We start from the raw sequence: 18,920 nt of genomic DNA, 5'->3' as shown, positions 1-18,920 counted from the left end.
TGTTCGAAAAGTTTACTCATACAAGATGTTAATGCTATGGGTCTATAGGAGTCTGAATGATTTATCAATTTGCCTGGTTTAAGAATAGGAATCAGACAATCTGTTTTCCAATCGGGTGGTATTTCTGAAGTATTCCAAAGAGAGTTAAGTAACATTAACAAAGTGTTTTTAGAATTGGGTGATAATGTCTTTAACATTTTGTAAGAGATATTGTCAAGACCAAAAGCTGTGTTACGTCTGCTGTTTAAGGCACTGTAAAATTCTGTTATAGTAAAAGGGTTTATAATGAAGCTGTTATTATTATTTAATGATACCTGTATGTTGGGTCTACTTTTGGCTGGCGGTTTGGATGTAAATTTACTTAAGAAAGGAGAAATCCAATCAGTGTCTGAAGATATAAGTGAACAGTTGTTATTAAATGTTTTATTAAATTTTTTCATTTTATTCCAGATAACTGATAGAGGAGTTTGCCGATTAATCGACTCGCAGAATTTTATCCAGCTGGCATTTCTTTCGTTTTTGAGAGTAAGTTTTTTGATTGCCTGTTGTCTTTTAAATCTTATGTAATTTTCTTGAGTGGGATTATTTTTAAAATCTATGTAAGTTTTCTTACATAATTCTATTGCTTGAGAACAAGTATTGTTCCACCATGGCAAAGAAAGTCTTGCCTTGTCATTACTGACTAAAGAATGTTTTAAATTTCCATGTGAATTATTAGCTGTGTTAATGCTTTCTATTAAAATATTGCACATTTGTTTATAGGAGTCTAAAGGGGTGGAAGGATCGTAATTAAATTCATTACATAATTTATTATCAACAGTCTCTTGGTATACAAGCCAGTTTACATTATTGTAATTTGGCCTAAAAAAATTACTATGATTAATGGAAATGTTATTTGCATTTACAGTGTTACATAAAAGGTGGGTGATGGTTGGAAGATGATAGCTCCCTAAAGGATTATCATGTACAGACCAATTGCATCGGAGTGACAGAGAGGCAGAAACAATTGTAAGATCCAGAGCACTTGGACTCCATATATCAGAGCCTACAGTAGTGGGTTGACCATTATTAATTATACAAAGATCATTGTCTTCAATAGTATTAAGAAGAATAGTGCCTCTAGAATCGGTTCTAGAGCAACCCCAAGTGGTATTGTGGGCGTTAAAGTCACCAGCTATTATCATAGGTGATGGGATAGATTTAAATAAGTTATCTAAATGTAAATGTGTAAAGTTACGTGACATTGCGGATGTAGGGCTGTAAAAACTAACAAAAGAAATTGTTTCATTTTTCAAATATAATTTTAAAGCGATATTTTGCAAAGAATCATCGTGATATGTATTTAATCTGTTATAATTCAATTTGTTTTGTATTAGAATGGCTACACCATTATGATTATTACCAATGTCTAATCTTTCTATATTATAACCTTTGATATTAAAGTTTTTGAAAGGCTTTAGCCAAGTTTCAGAAAGAAGGGCGATATGTATATTGTTGTTATATAAAAAATAAGTAAAAGCAAGTCTATTATTTATTAAGCTCTGGGCATTCCACTCGATAATATTTAAAATATTATCCATTAAAGAGATACTATTAATTAGTGTTAGTACTGGAAATCTTAAAAGTATCTAAAATTATGTTTTTTATGCCTTCTGAGTTTAAGGGAGAGTCATCTGTTTTATTAACAGAAATAATTTTAATAACTGATGCAATGATTAATTTTAAAAAGTCATCATTTTGCAATAATGTGTTAATATTGTCAGTAGGTTTAGTTTTAGTGTTTAAAGATGGAAAAGATTTTTCATTAAATAAACTAGAGAAAGGAACAGTATTGTGTTTTATTTTGTTTTCTTGTATTTTCTTCTTTTTAATTGGGCATTCAGCTGAGATAGCTATATGGTTACCATTACAGTGAAGACATACAGCTTCTGTGCTATTTTTAGTGCAATCTTTAAAATGATGGTTTTCTCCACATATTGAGCAACGTTGAGTATTTTTGCAAAATTTACCAATGTGGCCATATCTCAGGCACTTTAAACATTGTGTTACTGGTGGGGTGTAAGCGCTTACCTCGAAATACCATGAATTGATATCGACATTCGTAGGGAGTGTGGGACAGGCAAAGGTAATGGCGACTGATTGGGTGGGCAGAAAACTTGTGTTACCATCTTCATCACGACTTCTTCGCATAAACCGACGCACCGAGACGACGTCTCTGGAGCTGGAAATACCATTGTAAATACTTTTGTTTGACATGTATATAGGTACGTTTTTTATGACCCCTGTTATTTCCGTTAATGTTGCAGGTATTGTGGCTTTAACATGTAAATCTTTTTGTACTTTGGTGTTATTTAATGCTATGTTGGCTAAACCTGGCCTTTCAAAAATGGCTCCGACTTTATATTTATTAATTCTCTTGAAAATTTATACCCTTGTTTTGGCGCTTAAGACAGGCGCCAAGGGACATAAGGTCTCTGTCGCCTAAAGGCCTCGTATCGGTACTTTCATAAATAACTATATATTCAAAATTTCCTCCATCCTCAGGATATTGGCGACAGTAATTATCGATTTTAAAAACTTTATACTTATCCTCATCCAGTGAGGAGTCAGAATCTGGACTGTCGACATCCCTGGAATTTTCTGGGGAGCAATTATCATCGGCTTTGCGCTTTTTGCGCTTACTTCCCATTTTGGGACTGTAATTAACTACAAATTATGTTAGTTGTACCTATATATACAAATTATTGAATATAAATAAAATATAAAATAAAGGAAAAATATTTAAAACACCCGCTCTATTTGACTTCCCGCCAAAAAGTCCAGAGTAATGTAGACCAAGTAGGAGTAATCAGATCAGAAACGTCAACATTAGGGTTGCCAACATTAAACTTCTTACCCCGCACTAAGCCTAAGTGTACACAGCAATATAGAGTACAGCGTAAAAATTTAATCAGTCTGTCATCAGGCTACATTTTTGTAAACGACAGATTTTGAAAATAAAATAGTATAAAAACAAGCTCGTATAATTCTGATTTAATATCGAAAGTTAATTAATAAACTTTTGTGGCAATCATTATAAACAATTCCACAACAGAAACAAGTCAAGCATTTCGGGGCACTCGGCGGCGCCGCCCGCCGCTGCTCCTTGCTCGCAATTGGGTTGCCGGGCCAAATCCTGAGTCTAAGGTGTTAAAACACAAATCAAAAAGTCGAAATGACAGATTTAATTGAGGATTATTAAATTAAAAATTTAGAAAGGACATCACTGTGTGTGTCTGAAAGACTAGCCTACTACCGATGGTCGCAGGTTCTATTCCTCCCACTATGCAAACAAGTAGGTAAGATTCCTCTATTTAAAAAAAAGTATCATAAAACAACCATTGGTTATAGTGTGCCTAGATGGCATCCTTCGATTAGAATTATATAATAATATTTGACTCTGGATAAGACAATGAAACATGGAAATGGATGCTTAAAACCTGGATATGACTAATTACATATTATGACCAATTATATGGATTACTGAAGAAAATTATTTCGGACTTTCTATTTAAGAAATAACTTGACTGACGCAGTTAAGAATAGCTCGGATATTATACGAAAGTCGTAAAACAATTTATATACTGAAGATTAATGTAGCTACTGACTAGGCAGTATGGTCCATGCTCTTCGCTTATCCAAATTGGATGAATTTTAAAACAACAACATCAATATAAAAAATTAGTTGTCATGGAATCATGTTTTGTTATCTTTCATGTATTGTTTCTACATAAATATTTTGGCAAATCAGCATTTTATTTATACCATTACGATTAATTATTTGTGAGACGTATTTATGTCAAAAACCAGACCTTAACTTTCCAAAAAAGGGCGAAGTATTTAAGGAGTACAGGTGAGTTAAAGAGACTCTAAATTGTATTTATTTAGTTCGTCAACTTAGGTTTGTTGTATTGTGTTTGTGCAGTCTATGTGCGGTGGTTAGTAAAGTTATTTCTCTAAACTCATTATCATAACGATTAATTAACTGCTGACATAGCAGAGCTATCTGAAGATTTTAGGTGTCAACTAGGATAAGAACCTAATAGTCCTAGACTCCACTTTATAAAAGTCAATCACCAAAAAGGCTCCAAATAAGTAGTATCATGAGTAAAATATTTACATGCTCACGAATTTCGCCATATTGTCCACGTATTACAAATAGAGTCCAGAGTCTCAATCAGGCACTACCATTCATACATCCTATAAAATATTTGCAAAACAAAATTCATAATATTTTGTCAAATAGTGTCTAACATATTGACCTTAATAGAATATTGATAGTAATAATAATAGCTGCTGATTATAATGCATTCTTATTTAACAGTTCATACATACAAAATAGCAATATTTTTACCTTGCCTTTACACAGTGCTGGTAAACAACAGGCAGACCCTATCTTTGATCCATGCGTCAGGAATAGGAAGATATGTGGTATTAGTAACATTGGATTGATTTTCTTGCCTAAACATGTACATATAATAAAGTTTATTAATCATCATTACCTCTGCATACCTGCAGAATGCAAGAAATATTTACACCGGATCTAAACTATCAAGTTTAAGTTGCACAGGATAGACTAATGACTATTACCAAAGCTATATAAACATCTTCTGATATGCTTGGTCTATATGGGTCAAGTTTAGTAGTATACTATAGTATAGAGACATGTAACTTTATCAAGTTACACAATATTCCAAAAGTGTCATATTCTTAGATGCTTTCAGCTTACATACATCTGGGAGCAGCTTACATGCCTTCATGGGAATCAGTTTAGAAAAACAGATTCCAAATTACCATTCTTTTCCAAATCTAAATTAAGAGCATGTGCAGATAGAGTGATAGAGACTACATATTTTAACTTGGATTCCTGCACACAGTGGCATTATAGGCAGAGAGTGTGCAGACTTAGTTCCAAAATTTAGAGATGAATATAAAAAAAACTACCAAATTTATTGTAGTGATCTTACAACCAACACATAGGCATATGTTTGGATAAATAGCTAGATACTCCTCAAATATATTACATATTGTTGGGTTGGTCGCAGTAAAACCTTGGTTCTTCAAATCTAGAAGACTGGCAAAAACTATAGTTTCTGTATTATATGTAGAGTGCGCTTATAGCATTGTTGAGTTCCAATATTTTTTAGCAAACTTAGAATCAGAGTTAACTCCATTTGTGAATGTGGACATCCAGAATGAGATGTAAACCATATTTGTATAAAAAATGGGTACAATGCACTGCACCCATAGCTAATTACAGAAATAATTCACCAACCTGTTAATTACTATTTTGAAAATTAAGTTTAAGTAAGTTTAAAATCCTATCCATTTATAGATAATAGTAAATTTTATTAAAATTAATAACATTCATCTCTAAACACATGTAGTGCCTAATAAAAAAATCAAATTTGTATTGTCTTTACAGTTCAGTTACTTGGTGTTTTGGATAAACATTTGGACTGCAGTGTGGGCCTCTGTTACATGGTCACAAAAAGAAAATCAATGCTATAGAAGAAGTATTAGATACTCATTGAATGTTTTATTTCACATTGAATGCAAAATGACGGAATCAAACTCCTTTTCATCTTTACAAGCTTTGGTGGATAGTCACCTGTCCAAGACTGCATCGCAAAGCGGTCTATCTGGGAATACCAATGAAGCAACGAATGGGCTAGCCATGCCAAGTAGGAACCCTCAGACTAGTGCATTGTCTGATACACTACTTTCTTTACCTGCATTACCTGGTAGATTGCCATTACCTACCCTTAGCTTAAGTGAAAGCCCTATTACTCAAGTATTAAAAGAACAAGTATGTAATATGTATAAGGCGAAAGAGTTAAGACGACAACAGGAAGAAGATTCAAAATTAGCTGAGAAAATGGAACATTTGGAACTACAAAACAATAAGGATCATATTATTGACTTGAGAAGTGCTTTAAATAATAACACCAGTGTCATACATAGTACAGATACTCCACATCGTACAGAGGAAGCTATAAGTAACAGCAGTTCTTTTGAATCCCTTTTTTACCCAAAATTTAGTAATAGTGATGATGACGATGCTGAAGCTAATTATGAGATTACAAAAGTTAATAAGACTCCTGAACATATTTTACCCTGTACAACTGACATGTCATATATACTAAAACAGAAAATAAAGACAGGAAAATGTTCCACTTTTGGCAAAGTGGTATCAGCTAGGTTAAAACCAGTTGGTGCACCTTACCTGAGAGAAAGGGTCGAGACAAATATTGTTAGATTTGATTTCAAAACAAAGTCACCATGTGATTGTATTAAAGAGAAACTCAAAAAGCCAGGCGTATTTTTTGACATGTCTCGAAATGATTGATATGTTTGGTAATTATCAATTGTTAATATTAATAATTATTTATTTGTTAAAGACTTTTTTTTAAGTAACATACAACAAGCATGTTAGGTTACATGTTTGTTGTCCCTAATTGTAACTATTTATACTGTAATTTTAAATGTTAGGATATGATAATAATTGCTACAGCTTTCAGCTGTATTTTTTTACAAGTTTAAAGGGATGTATTTGGTAATTATTGATTGTTATTACCATCATTATCTATTTGCAATTATTTTCTTTTAAATAACAAACAAGCATGTGTGATTACATGCTTGTTGTGCCTATTTGTGACTATATTTACTGTAATTTTAAATGATATGATAATAATTATTACAGCTAAGAGCTGTAATCTTTGACAAGTTTCCAAATAATATTTTTGGTAATTATTGATTGTTATTGCCATCCATTGTCTATTTGCTAATGAATTTTTTTATTAACAAGCATGTCAGATTACATGCTTGTCATCCTTATTTGTAACTATTTTACTGTAATTGTAAATGATATGTAAGAATAATAATTGTTACAACTAGCAGCTGTATTCATTATCAAGTTTTCAAGTATGTATTTGGTAATTATTGATTGGTATTCTACCATACCACTCTATTTTCTGTTGATTTTCAATTATACGAAACAATAATTAAGCATTGTATTGGATCTTTTCATTGTAGTCTCTAAAACAAGTCATTATGACATATAGTACATTAGTCGTAGTAAATGCATTTAACTGCATTACAAATTCACAACAGAAATAAATTATTATTTCATAAATTTAAATGTTGTTTTTATTGCATGACCTTTCCTATTAGTTGAAGCTAGGGGTATGGATATAATATAGGGTATCTGGTTTACTTACTTCCTTTTGAGGATTTAGTTATCAGTTCTAGCTGTCGATGTTGTCCTCTCAATCTTGTGAGATCTGATAGTGAACCAAAGAGAATATAATATTTTATAAGTTTTTACATTTATTTCAGACAGCATGAACTAAGGCCACTAGAGTGAAGCCGTCTTTTTCTTTTTAAATTATTAAAAAGGAAAGTTGCTTTATTTGGTTTAGCATATCTTTAACAACTAGTGTTAAGCGATCGCTAACACCCTCCCCATCAAGGAGCTGATACAAAAAGTACAAAGTAGTACAAAGACTAAAAGGAACTGATAGTATTACTGTTTTGTAAGTATAGTTTCTAAATTTGACATTTTATCGACTGGCGTTTCAGTACAGGTTTTAGGAAACTGTCTATTTTTCATCTGATAAATGTTAGTTGGATTTATTATATTCGCCCTTAGAGTTGTTGATTTTATTACTTGTTGCTTATTAATTTTAGATTGATTAGTAGTATTAATTTATTCGTAGGGGAAATTTTTCGTTTCAATTCTAAAAGTTTGCTGTATATTATTCTAAGCATAGGACACAAGTTGTCAAAGTAGATGTAATTTCATTATTTTGTGCAATTCTTTTCTTACGCTCATATTTTCATTCTGTCTACCATTAATCATAATTACTGACACTTTTATCTAGTTGGTATTCATGTCATACAAATAATTATACAGAGATATAAGTGGTCGCAAAAATAACAACTGATTTCCATAGAAGAATATATGAATGTGAAAATATTTCACCAATATGTTCTTAGTCTGCCACTCACTGTACATTAATGTATACAATAATATATATTTAATGCACTCAATCATGAACTTATTACTGAAAGGTCATTTTTTTATTGACCTAGAATGTAAGGTCCATGACTCTCAAAAATTAACATTTTTTATATATAATTTTAGTAATAATGTTAATCAATTACTTAATCTATAAAAATAATATATATTGTCTTATTATTAATATTATAAGACGAAAGTTTGTGAGTGTGGATAAATGTTTACGCAAAAACTACTGAACGGATATTGATGAATTTTTACAGTAAAATAGCTTATACATCAGAATAACACAAGCTGTAAATTTCGTGCGGGTGAAACCGCGGGTACAGCTAGTATATCAAAGTAGTTTATTTTAGTAAATATTGTTGCTTTATTAAGTATACATATATATACAGGTAACGAAATAAAACATAATGAATATTCATTGTTTAATTTCCTTTTAGCTATATAGATAAAGTATATTAACAATTGTTTTATTATCTTTCACTAGATCTGTTAATTTTAGTAAATGTATCAGTACAGTTGCTATCTAAGGGGGATATTTTATTGCCTTTACAGTTCAAATACTATCATCACAGGGCAGCAAAATAAATAAACCCGTAATGGCCACTGAATATAGCCGTTTGGTTTCAGGATCGAAATGATGTACCCAGGTGTCATCCAACTTTTTGAGATTCACTCACGTCGTTGTGACGGACTGCGCGATGTCCTCGTCTACATTCTGCGAGACCGAGACAAACCTGCGTTATAATACTGCGCATTAGTAATTATTGTAAACGGAACTTAAGAACCTAGGTATCTAGAGTATTATTGGTTAATTAGTCATACGCACTTCTTCATTACGAATTTACAAAGATATCTTAATAAATACCCACCTGCTTTTTTAAAGTGTAGCCGTAGCTAGTCGTTATGATCTGGCCGCAGTAATTACCGTCGAGGTATATCGTTGGAAGGTGAGTCAGTATTGACGACGAACACCATCTGGTTGCTGCAAGAGGGTGTCCCGACCGATGAACGGTATTTGTATCTCTATGTGTTAAGAAAAATTGGTTAAAATGCATAAGACTGGGTGTACTTCCAATAAATGTAACAAAACAATGAAATATGTAAAACACGTTAAGCGAAATTGGGAGGCCATATAAATAATAATATTAAAGCAAATCTCGGATAGTTTAAATTATATATGTATTATGAAAATGAATACTGAACATATATTTATTAAATGTGCATAAAATCCTTTCAGTAGTTTTGGAGATACACAGACAGCAACAAAAGGTAAAGGTTAGATTGACTAATGAATTTATTAGTTACATAATTCAGTAGAATTAATTAAGATACATTACAGTATTCAGGGATTTGTGATTTCAGCGATATTGTACAGTAACATTGTTCACACAAAATAATTAACATACAAAAATATATTTTAATGTTAATTTATTTTATAGTTTGTGTGCTCTATTGGACGTTAGGTTTAATACTCACTGATTATCAGCTATGCGCGGCAGCTTAGTCATTCTGGTACTAAGAGAACCTTTCATTTTGAATGCCTGTTTGACTTGCTGCCATTTAGAATTTGTAGCCGTTTATCTGAAAATACAGGTTATATTACTATAGAAGCAAATGCTGGATGGCAAAATTAACCGACTCATAAATATATATACTTTTACAAGTCGGTTAATCTTGTTATGGGCGGTAATCAAAAGCATATACATATTTTGTACTGCGTATTTTAAATAAACGCGAGGTAGTAAATATTTAATTAACATCAAGACTATTTTTACCAACTCCGGTCATTATATTACAATTACTTATTAAAATATTTTGATGTTATTATGATAAAAGTAAATTTTCGTAAGGGAGCGTTGGATAAGGTCGAACCCCTAAGTATATTGTACAATGACTGTGATCAAAGCGTTTTGGGCTATGTTTATGTTAATTTTATTAATAGACTAGACAGCGTAAATGGATTTTAAGATATGCTTGTGAAATTATCAGACGCCCGGTATTATCTAACTCTCCCCTACATACCTGTAAAACATATGACAAATATACCAAATGTTACCTCGAATCAGTGGTGTCGTGGTTTCTGGTTCACATGACCTCGAAATGTTCCATGATACGAATTTAGCTGGATGGAACAGCCATATCCGTAACATAGAACGCTCCGCGGTCACTGGGTACATAAGTATCACGATGCACTATAAGTCTTTTGAGAAATACACATTTGTAAATTATAGGAACATAAAAATTGAGATATACAAAATCCGTTCTCAACCTTAAAGGTTCCAACCCAAGTTACCTACGTAGTTTTGGTACGGTTTAATCATCTTCATCAATCGGCATAAAGTCACAAAAGTATAGGTATTTCATTGATATTATTTTAGTAATCGTAAACATTACTGAAAAATATATTTTTACCAGCTATTTTAATATAAAAATAAACTATTTGATAAAAAATTACAAGTATATACTTTTAAAATTACACTTATAGATTAAGTAATTTCAGTCAGGTTCCTACTGTAAAATTGCAGGACGGTTTTGTAAGCTCCTTAACGGTAGATAAGCAGTCGCTCATGCAAGCAAAGTTGCATGAAAATACTAACCTTAGGAATATCGCCAACAATCTATTAAAACTCCAGTATGAACGCCCCACGACCATTACATAGTTTGTAGAAAACCGTTTGCTGAAGCGCCTTAAGAGAACTTGAACATCCCGTGAAGTTGTGCTTGAAGGAATGGTCATTTGTTAATAATTTAGTGACGTGCTGCAAATCGACCACTTGTTCTCTGTCCAATCTGTCGTCGTCGTCTTAAACTGGCAGTATTTAGTTCAGACATCAATTTCAATTTTTGCAGAGGACTCAACTTTAACACTTGATCATAAAGTAAATTTCTTGTTACCTTAAATTGCGTTCTATGACATCCTCGCCAATAAGACGCTTAAATTTATCATATAGAAGCACGAAAAGGTATCTTGATTCCAGTATAAAATCCTCCGCAAATTGAAAATATTTGACTTTTCCATTTCGATTATCATCATGTCGTCATAATACGATTTAAATTCTGATCTGACTGATCTGATTCTGATTCTGACAGATGGTAGTATTAGACGATTAGAATTCGATTGCTAAACAGCTTCAGACTCTTGACCTCGCTTGAAAATACACATTTTACACAATACAGTGTGCAAGGCCTCAGAGAATATTTAAAATGACATCAATATCATTAAAGCATGACGATTAAATAAAACTGCATGCCCGCCCACAGAGCAAATTATTGCCACTCAGCAAAGTTCCGCGATGGGTGGGAACGGAAGCGGCGCACCTTACACTCAGTATATCTGCATACTCTTCCATCTGTGCAGTCTCCGCACAAAAATAGCTGATAACGTGGGTCCTAACTCCTTTGCATACCGTAGACATATTAACATCATTGCTTTGTACCATGAATTTCTAAAAATAAAGAGAAATTTAAAATTTAATTAAAGTGTTATTTGTTCATGCTGTTAATTTGAAAATTAGTGTTTCAATTATTATTAATTATATTGTATTCAATTCAATTATTGCTAATTGTTACAATGTCTAGTTCAAATTTATAATATAGTAGGTACGTAATAAATAAAGAAGAACGTGTATATAAATTATTTAGCAACAGGCCATAATAACAGAATGCCCAAAAAGTACACCACTACAATACAAATTTTGATAACAATAAACTACTGAAGTAGTAAATTAATAATTAAACATTTATTTATGTCGATATATATATGGTTTTTATTACTATTATCATTTCCAATCTTAAAAATGAATAAAGAATTGGAATATAGGAACGATTACTAAATGACAAATGTGCATAGCAATAGTTATTCATGCACGGTATTTTCATTTGATGTTAGACATTAAACCTAAAGGCAATAAGGAAGGCCTAAAATGCAAATAAAAAGACTTTAAAAGAAATTCAGTTCAGTTTTTTGCCAGTACTTCTCATTTGTATCTGTATAATGAACTGGATGGTAGGGAAAAAATATTAATTACATTACATTAATAAATTATTTGTCAAATATGAAATTTATGTAATTAATAGTAATTATAGATGTCATTACAATTACAGGTACAATTCTAAAATAAGTTGAAACAATAATATGATCGTTTTAGCTATGGAATTTAATTCAGAGAAAGAAGCCAATTGGATTTATTTAGGTAAAAACATATAAGATTCCTCGAATTTCTCTTTTTACCCTATTAATCATATTTACACTTATAATTGAATTAATTAATGAACTTATAACGCGACTATCATTTTCAGGTACCTATTGAATAAGTTATCTTTACAAATGTATTGTTAACATCGTAATGTTTTTTAAAAATAGAAATACATTATTTCTATTTTTTTGCACTTTTTATTAAGGGCGGGGCAGTCTTTATCCGGAAGTTGAAGGGGTGCAGCCACGCCCCAGCGTGGCGACGCCGGCGCGGAGTGCTAGAAACAGGTTTTTATTAAGAAATTGAAAAAAAATATTAGAATTATACTGCATAAATTGGTATGGTATAAACTGGTAATAAAATGTTGAATCATTTTCAGGTCTATTGAATAAGTTATCTTTACAAATGTATTGTTAATATCGTAATATTTTTTTAAATAGCATTCGATTATTTCTATTCCTTTTGCATTTTTTATTAAAGCCGGGGTAGTCTTTACCCGGGGGTTCAAGGGGTGTAGCCACGCCCCAGCGCAGTGGCACGGCGGCGGCGCGGAGTGTTAAAAACACGTTTTATTACGAAATTGAAAAAAATACTATTATTATATTGCATAAATTGGTATGGTATAAATTGATAATGAAATGATGATTTTACATTTGTGTAATATTATTGTAAATTTAATTTTGAGAAATTAATAATTAATTTTTTTACTATATTGCGTTATTTTCACAACAGTAAGGACGCCGTTTCATCGTGTGCACTGGGGTGCGGTCTCATCATCTGCACCCCGGCGCGGAATATGTGACGGAACTGATTAAGGGACAGTGAATATTAAGGAGATGAATTACGCATTTAATTACGAATACTATTAAAAAGATTTTTTAAAGGAATAGGTACACATATTGAATACTTACTAAAAGTTGTTATGAGAAAAGCGCAGTGTCGAAATAAAATGAATAAAGTTGGACATCACTTAAAATTTTCGATATAATTTCAATAACAGTTCAAGGTTTGATTCTCCAAGAATTATAGTAATACTTAATGTGGTGTTCATCGATGGGTATTTCATTAGACACTATTCACTATTTTAATACGTTAAAACTGTTAATACGTAGAACACCGACTGCCAAGGGACATCTAGGTACTCTAAAGAGCCCGCTATCGATCAATAACCAGTTCGGCAGCAGTGCGCAAGTGTCGTGATTACCGGCCCTGGATACAAGTCCTTTTGCCCTCCGGCAATTTACACACAGTGTTGCCAGTCCGTGGGTTGTTACATGATTTCCTAGTTTTTAATTTAGTTTCAATAGCTAAAGAGCCCGCCGCCGATCAATACTCAGATCGGCTGCAGTGCGCAAGTGTCGTGATTTAACGGCCCTGGATACAAGTCCTTTTGCGCCCCGGCAATCTGGCAACAGTGTTGCCAGTCAGTAGGTTGCAACATGATTTCCTATTTTTTAATTTAGTTTCAATAGTGTTACAAATTACAATGATCATTGAATAACAAATACACATCACATTATATGTCTAATATATAAAATATTCGCGTCACATTATTAGTTGCCATACTTTCGTCGAAACGGTGAAACCAGGTGAAACCAATTATGATAAAATTTTATATGTAGACTCGATAGGTCTGAGAATACGTTGATGTCTATTTTCTATACTAAGACTATTATTTAGTGATAAGACTGACCAAACCCTAAGAAATATTTATTTGATGAACAATTTTTTTTTTATTGTTTTATGATTCACACATTTACCATCAACATTTTAACCCCTATACAGGGTGTATAGGGGTTAATTATTAATTTTATTACTTTAAACTATATGGTAAAACAATGTTTGCCGGGCCAGATAGTACTTATATAAAACAAATATTTTAAATATAAATTAGATAATAATCATTCTATAATGCAAATCAGTCTAAATAAATAATACTAACTTAAATCACTACATAAATTAATTATAGTAAAATTTTGTCTACATTTTGTCTATCTTCATCTGTACTTTTAGTATTCTTTTATCACCATGACACCCTACCCTTCCCATTTTTCATTTTTAGGATTTTTTTTTTAATTTTTTGCACCCACTTGCGATAATAGTTTACTCTGGCGGGCACCAATGGAGGATGATAAGGTGAGTCAGGTCAGTTAGGTCTGGTAAATTTAGCAGGAATTTATCACAATGGTTTAGACAGAATCGCTGAAGCTCAACCTGACATTTTATAGGAATGAAGCAGTATATATTGTTATTAACTATCATCTTTCCCTAGATGTGTGATGCCTTATTTCTATTTCATTTGACATTAATTACTGTATCTGCTGTAAGATTTAATTCCAGAACCAACTTGTTTTCTCTTAGGATATTTATTAATTAGACTTGCCACTAATAATCTTTAGGAAAATGGAATGAAGAAAGGTAAAATTTGTTTAATATAGTTTGGTTATAACTTTCTACATCCCTAAAAGGTCTGTTGTAAAGTACTTAAGAAGGTGTTTTCCCTTAATGCTGTGTGGTGTACAATTGTACATTTGCTTTGGAAAAGGTCTTCAAATTAGTTAATCAATTTGACTTATTTTAAGCCTTTTAGATGGGCGGGGCACTTGGCATGATACTATTACACAATAGATGGACTATTGTAATGACAAAATCGCCTGGTTTGACAGGCAAAAGAAGAGCAGGATGGCAGAGTAAAAGATGGGCTGATGGTGATTGAAGATTTTACCATATAACAAGAAAAATTTATAAAATTATAATAATTACATGTTATGTTTCAAAATGTCCCTATTTTGCATTTCAACTTCTAACCAACCAACCATTCTGCAGAAGCCACTATGATGTGGAGTGATAAACCTAATTGGGAACATATGTGTCAGAATACTTTGCAACTGCTTTCATTAACTTAGGATTTCTCTAATAATTACTCTCTCTAAAAAATAATTTCTCTCTCTAAAAAATATTTCTTTTAAATCATTAATAATTTAAAAGAAATATTGTTTAGTAATATTTAGCCCTAGGTAAAAGATTACATATGTTTGATTTTGTTATACCTACTGTAACAATCTATTACAAAAAAACAGGTAATGGCCACTTGGTAATGGTTTTGGATTCTGAGGACTACCTCGGAATTCAAAATTCTGTACTAGTTTGCTTGTTTGCTTTTTCTCAGGTGCTTCTATATTAGAAAATATATTTCTAGTGCTTACTTTAACATGGCAACTCCAATCACCCTTGCAGTTTCATTTGACTGTTCAAGTGGTGTGAGTTGCAAAATAGTAGGCAACTCTGAATAAAGAGGGAAGTTGGCAACACTCACTGTCAAATTTGATATTTAATTAAATTAATACACCCCATTGCTAGCAATGTACCATGTCAGTCTCACCTCCACATGGTTCGCCGTGGAAAGCTAGTATGATTAAATTCTTGGTTAATTTGTCACGATGGGCTAACTGACCTGACCTCATGTTTATCTTATCATCCTTCACTGGTAAAACGTTAGCGCAGGCGGATGCACTATGTCATTATCATTAATTAAAAACAAAAGTTTGTATAATAATGTCTTTTTTTGTTTATTTTAAGTTATTAGTAACAGCGACTATAACATTCATTTTGACACTAATATTAGTATCCAATAATGATTTTTTTGTTCAAGTATTTATTTAATAATTATTTTTAATTTAATTCTACTATAAAACTAATCTCTAGTAACAGTTAGTATAACATACTGGTGGTTTTAATTTACTTATTATCTAAAATAACCAATATATCGTTATTCTATTTCTTAAACTCCAACAGTACGTACATAACATTATGAAACGACTTATATCATAGAAATGTTCTGACAATATTTTACAAGTGTATCAAATATGAAAAATTAGGCATTGTCTCTTAAATTGGTTCGGTATATAACATTATTACTGTTACTTACAATTCTGCTTGCCGGACTTGTTATTTTCAACGATGAGTATTTGATAATAGACTACGCACTCTTTAATACATGCATATCGCGGGCCGCCCCGATCAATAACACCGTTTCACCGGTAGTAGAGATGGGCCAAACTCGAGTTAGTGAGAATTCAACTCGACTTCCTACCTTGATTTTAATCGAGTTGTGCTAAATTCGAGTTGAGTTCTCCCTATCTTGAATTAGGCTTGGCGGTAAAAGAACGAACTCACCGAAAAGAATGAGGGGTCGAACTAAAAACAAAAATAAATTAATAACAACTCAAATCTTCAATGAGAAAGTTTTTTATTGATTGCAATAAACTTTTTTATTGCAATCTTACCTACGAAGTTTAACGATGATATTGTTCTGAGTTAATAAGCAAAAAAGTATTTGTACAAACCATACAATGAATTTTCACTTGCTAATTCGATTCAATTCGAGTTTAACCGAGTTGGCACATCTCAAATTTGACAGTGAGTGTTGCCAATCAGACGATGTAGTGGGTTACCACACTCATAAATCGAAATTTGATATCATTCACATCGAATATCATATCAGTAAATATTAAAATAAAGTTATGTAGGACAATATAAAGTAAAGGTATTTAATTAAGGATATATATATATATATATCTGAGCCTTTTTATTGACCACATGAGACGTGCAAGAAAAATATATAGTGGTATTTTTTTCGATATAATTGAGTTTAAAGGATTGGTTGATATTTATGAAATGCACTAACCATGAGCTGTGATGACTGCAGGTCCGGTTTAGTAAGGCGTCCCAGAACTTCTGGCTCATCCAAACTTACTTTTCAACCCGGGTTACCTATACCGATAAACAAAGCCGTTAAAAGATGGTCTCTACTCGATCAGCTTCAAGTTAATCTTAATTCGTTTGTCATTATTAATAACACGAAATATGATTAATTTCTACGATTAATGTGTCTGAGCATCGATAATTTCGACCAACAAAAACGACGTGTAACAAGACATTTTTTCATTATAAAGAAACAATGTTGGCAAAATAATAATTACGTTTAAGAGTGTAGTTACGGATTGTAGGCACAAGCAGGCAATAACTATCATAATACCTGGTTGAGGGTTAGTAGATATGAGTTAATATAGAAATAGAAATCAAAATATTGGTGGTCCCTAATTTTCAATTTTAATAATATAATATGTACATGAATACTAATACCTGAATATCTGTTAATGTCAATAGGCTTATTTACAATAGAATAGAATTTATTGACTCGTACACAACAGTAATGACTTAAAAAAGAAAACAATAAAATACTGACGTTACAAAAGCGAGTCAATGTGGACGATAACTCAGGACACTGAAAACTTAGCTTCCAGAGCTGATTTTCAGTTGAGCGGATAGTACGGACGCACACAATTAATGATTGAAAAAATAGTATTTAACATATTCTTCTCTATTAATGTAAATCGTTATTTAAAAAGTCGCAAATTTAACATGCGTATGAAAATGTAACTATAATACAATTTAAAATAACTCTCAAATTGCATTTATATTTTAAACTTTACCATATATACTAAATAAATCGACTAACATTTTTTTTACTTGTCTGTACACTCTTAACATATATTGTCCTTACAACGTCCATCCGAACAACATATTGAAAATAGACATGCCACGAATAGAATGGTCAAATAAACTATCAGAATCTGATGAAGTAACATCTGATCTGCCTGGTTTCAGAACATCGTACATATCCAAACACTTTCCGCACAAGGGCTGTTGATGAATAGAACTGCAAGAATAATTCTTTTGAACCACAATAACTTTCTACAATCTTTGTCACGAGTGCAACCACTCCTTTATTTTTGCATCCATTATTCGTAATAGATTTCGAGATTCGCTATAGAAGGTTCTTTTGACTACTTTTCGTGTATTTTATCTCCAATTTAAAAAAAATCCAAATTAAAAATAATTGCTTTAGATTTCATGCAGTTCTTTATACACTTATAACACATAACTCTCATTTACTCTAGGAATAAAAACCAACACCTAAAGAGTATATGGCACATTGGTTGAATATCCAAGGCTAGAAAAAACGGATGGACGAAGGATGGCCAATTTTTATCAGACAGTTTAAATTATATATTTTTTCGATGTCTTGCGAGTTGCGGCGGATGCCGAGCCACGGTGCTTGCTAACTTACACTTAACTGACACTTTTAAATACATTTACTTTTTCGGGCTAATTCCCTTGGCTACTGGAATCAAGCAGTCTTTTATCATTTCTTCAACGGTAAATGATTTTCCACTTCTTCCGATTTCTATTATACTCATGAATGCAAATATTTGCATTGGGCGAATTTACTTTCGATAAATATTTATACCATTGCCGTAAATATTTTCGTTCAACTTACATAAAGTTGAACGTTATCCTATTATTACAGGATATTGATAAAATAAAGGTATGTTTTCTTTGTAATGTTATTACATTTTACACATTTTTTTCAAATACTTATACCTACTGTCTTTGATTTTTAATACAAATAAGTTAAGGATAGATATTTATTAGAGAAAACCGAGTTTTTCTTTCTCAGTTCATTATTTTAAAATAAAGTACTTTAAAGAAATTCTTTCTACTGTGAATTCTTGATATTAGTTACATTATCTATGAAAAATACATTATCGAGTCGGTATAATTTGTCACTGTAGAAATTTTCATAGTAACAGGTT

The 18,920-nt window shown here is 31.8% G+C and overlaps 1 protein-coding gene and 1 long non-coding RNA gene across 2 annotated transcripts; one reads left to right on the top strand and one right to left on the bottom strand.

Annotated features, from left to right (window-relative positions):
• The first annotated feature begins 3,762 nt into the window (after positions 1 to 3,762).
• Positions 3,763 to 6,565, top strand: LOC131849257 (uncharacterized). The gene is made up of 2 exons (XM_059199290.1): positions 3,763 to 3,892; positions 5,465 to 6,565. Exon 2 carries the CDS (start codon positions 5,600 to 5,602, stop codon positions 6,386 to 6,388), a length of 789 nt encoding a protein of 262 aa, XP_059055273.1. The 5' UTR covers positions 3,763 to 3,892; positions 5,465 to 5,599; the 3' UTR covers positions 6,389 to 6,565.
• Positions 6,566 to 8,579: 2,014 nt separating this feature from the next.
• On the bottom strand, positions 8,580 to 10,699 carry LOC131849241 (uncharacterized). The gene is made up of 3 exons (XR_009357785.1): positions 10,663 to 10,699; positions 9,542 to 9,646; positions 8,580 to 9,088 (listed from the first exon to the last, which is right to left on the bottom strand). It is a non-coding gene; the product is annotated as an uncharacterized LOC131849241 (long non-coding RNA).
• Positions 10,700 to 18,920: the final 8,221 nt, after the last annotated feature.

Source organism: Achroia grisella, unplaced genomic scaffold (assembly GCF_030625045.1).
Source record: "Achroia grisella isolate CSIRO2021 unplaced genomic scaffold, CSIRO_AGI_Agris_v1 utg640, whole genome shotgun sequence".
NCBI lineage: Eukaryota > Metazoa > Arthropoda > Insecta > Lepidoptera > Pyralidae > Achroia > Achroia grisella.
Note: the sequence above shows the minus strand (reverse complement) of the source record. Positions and strands in the feature narration are given on the sequence as shown.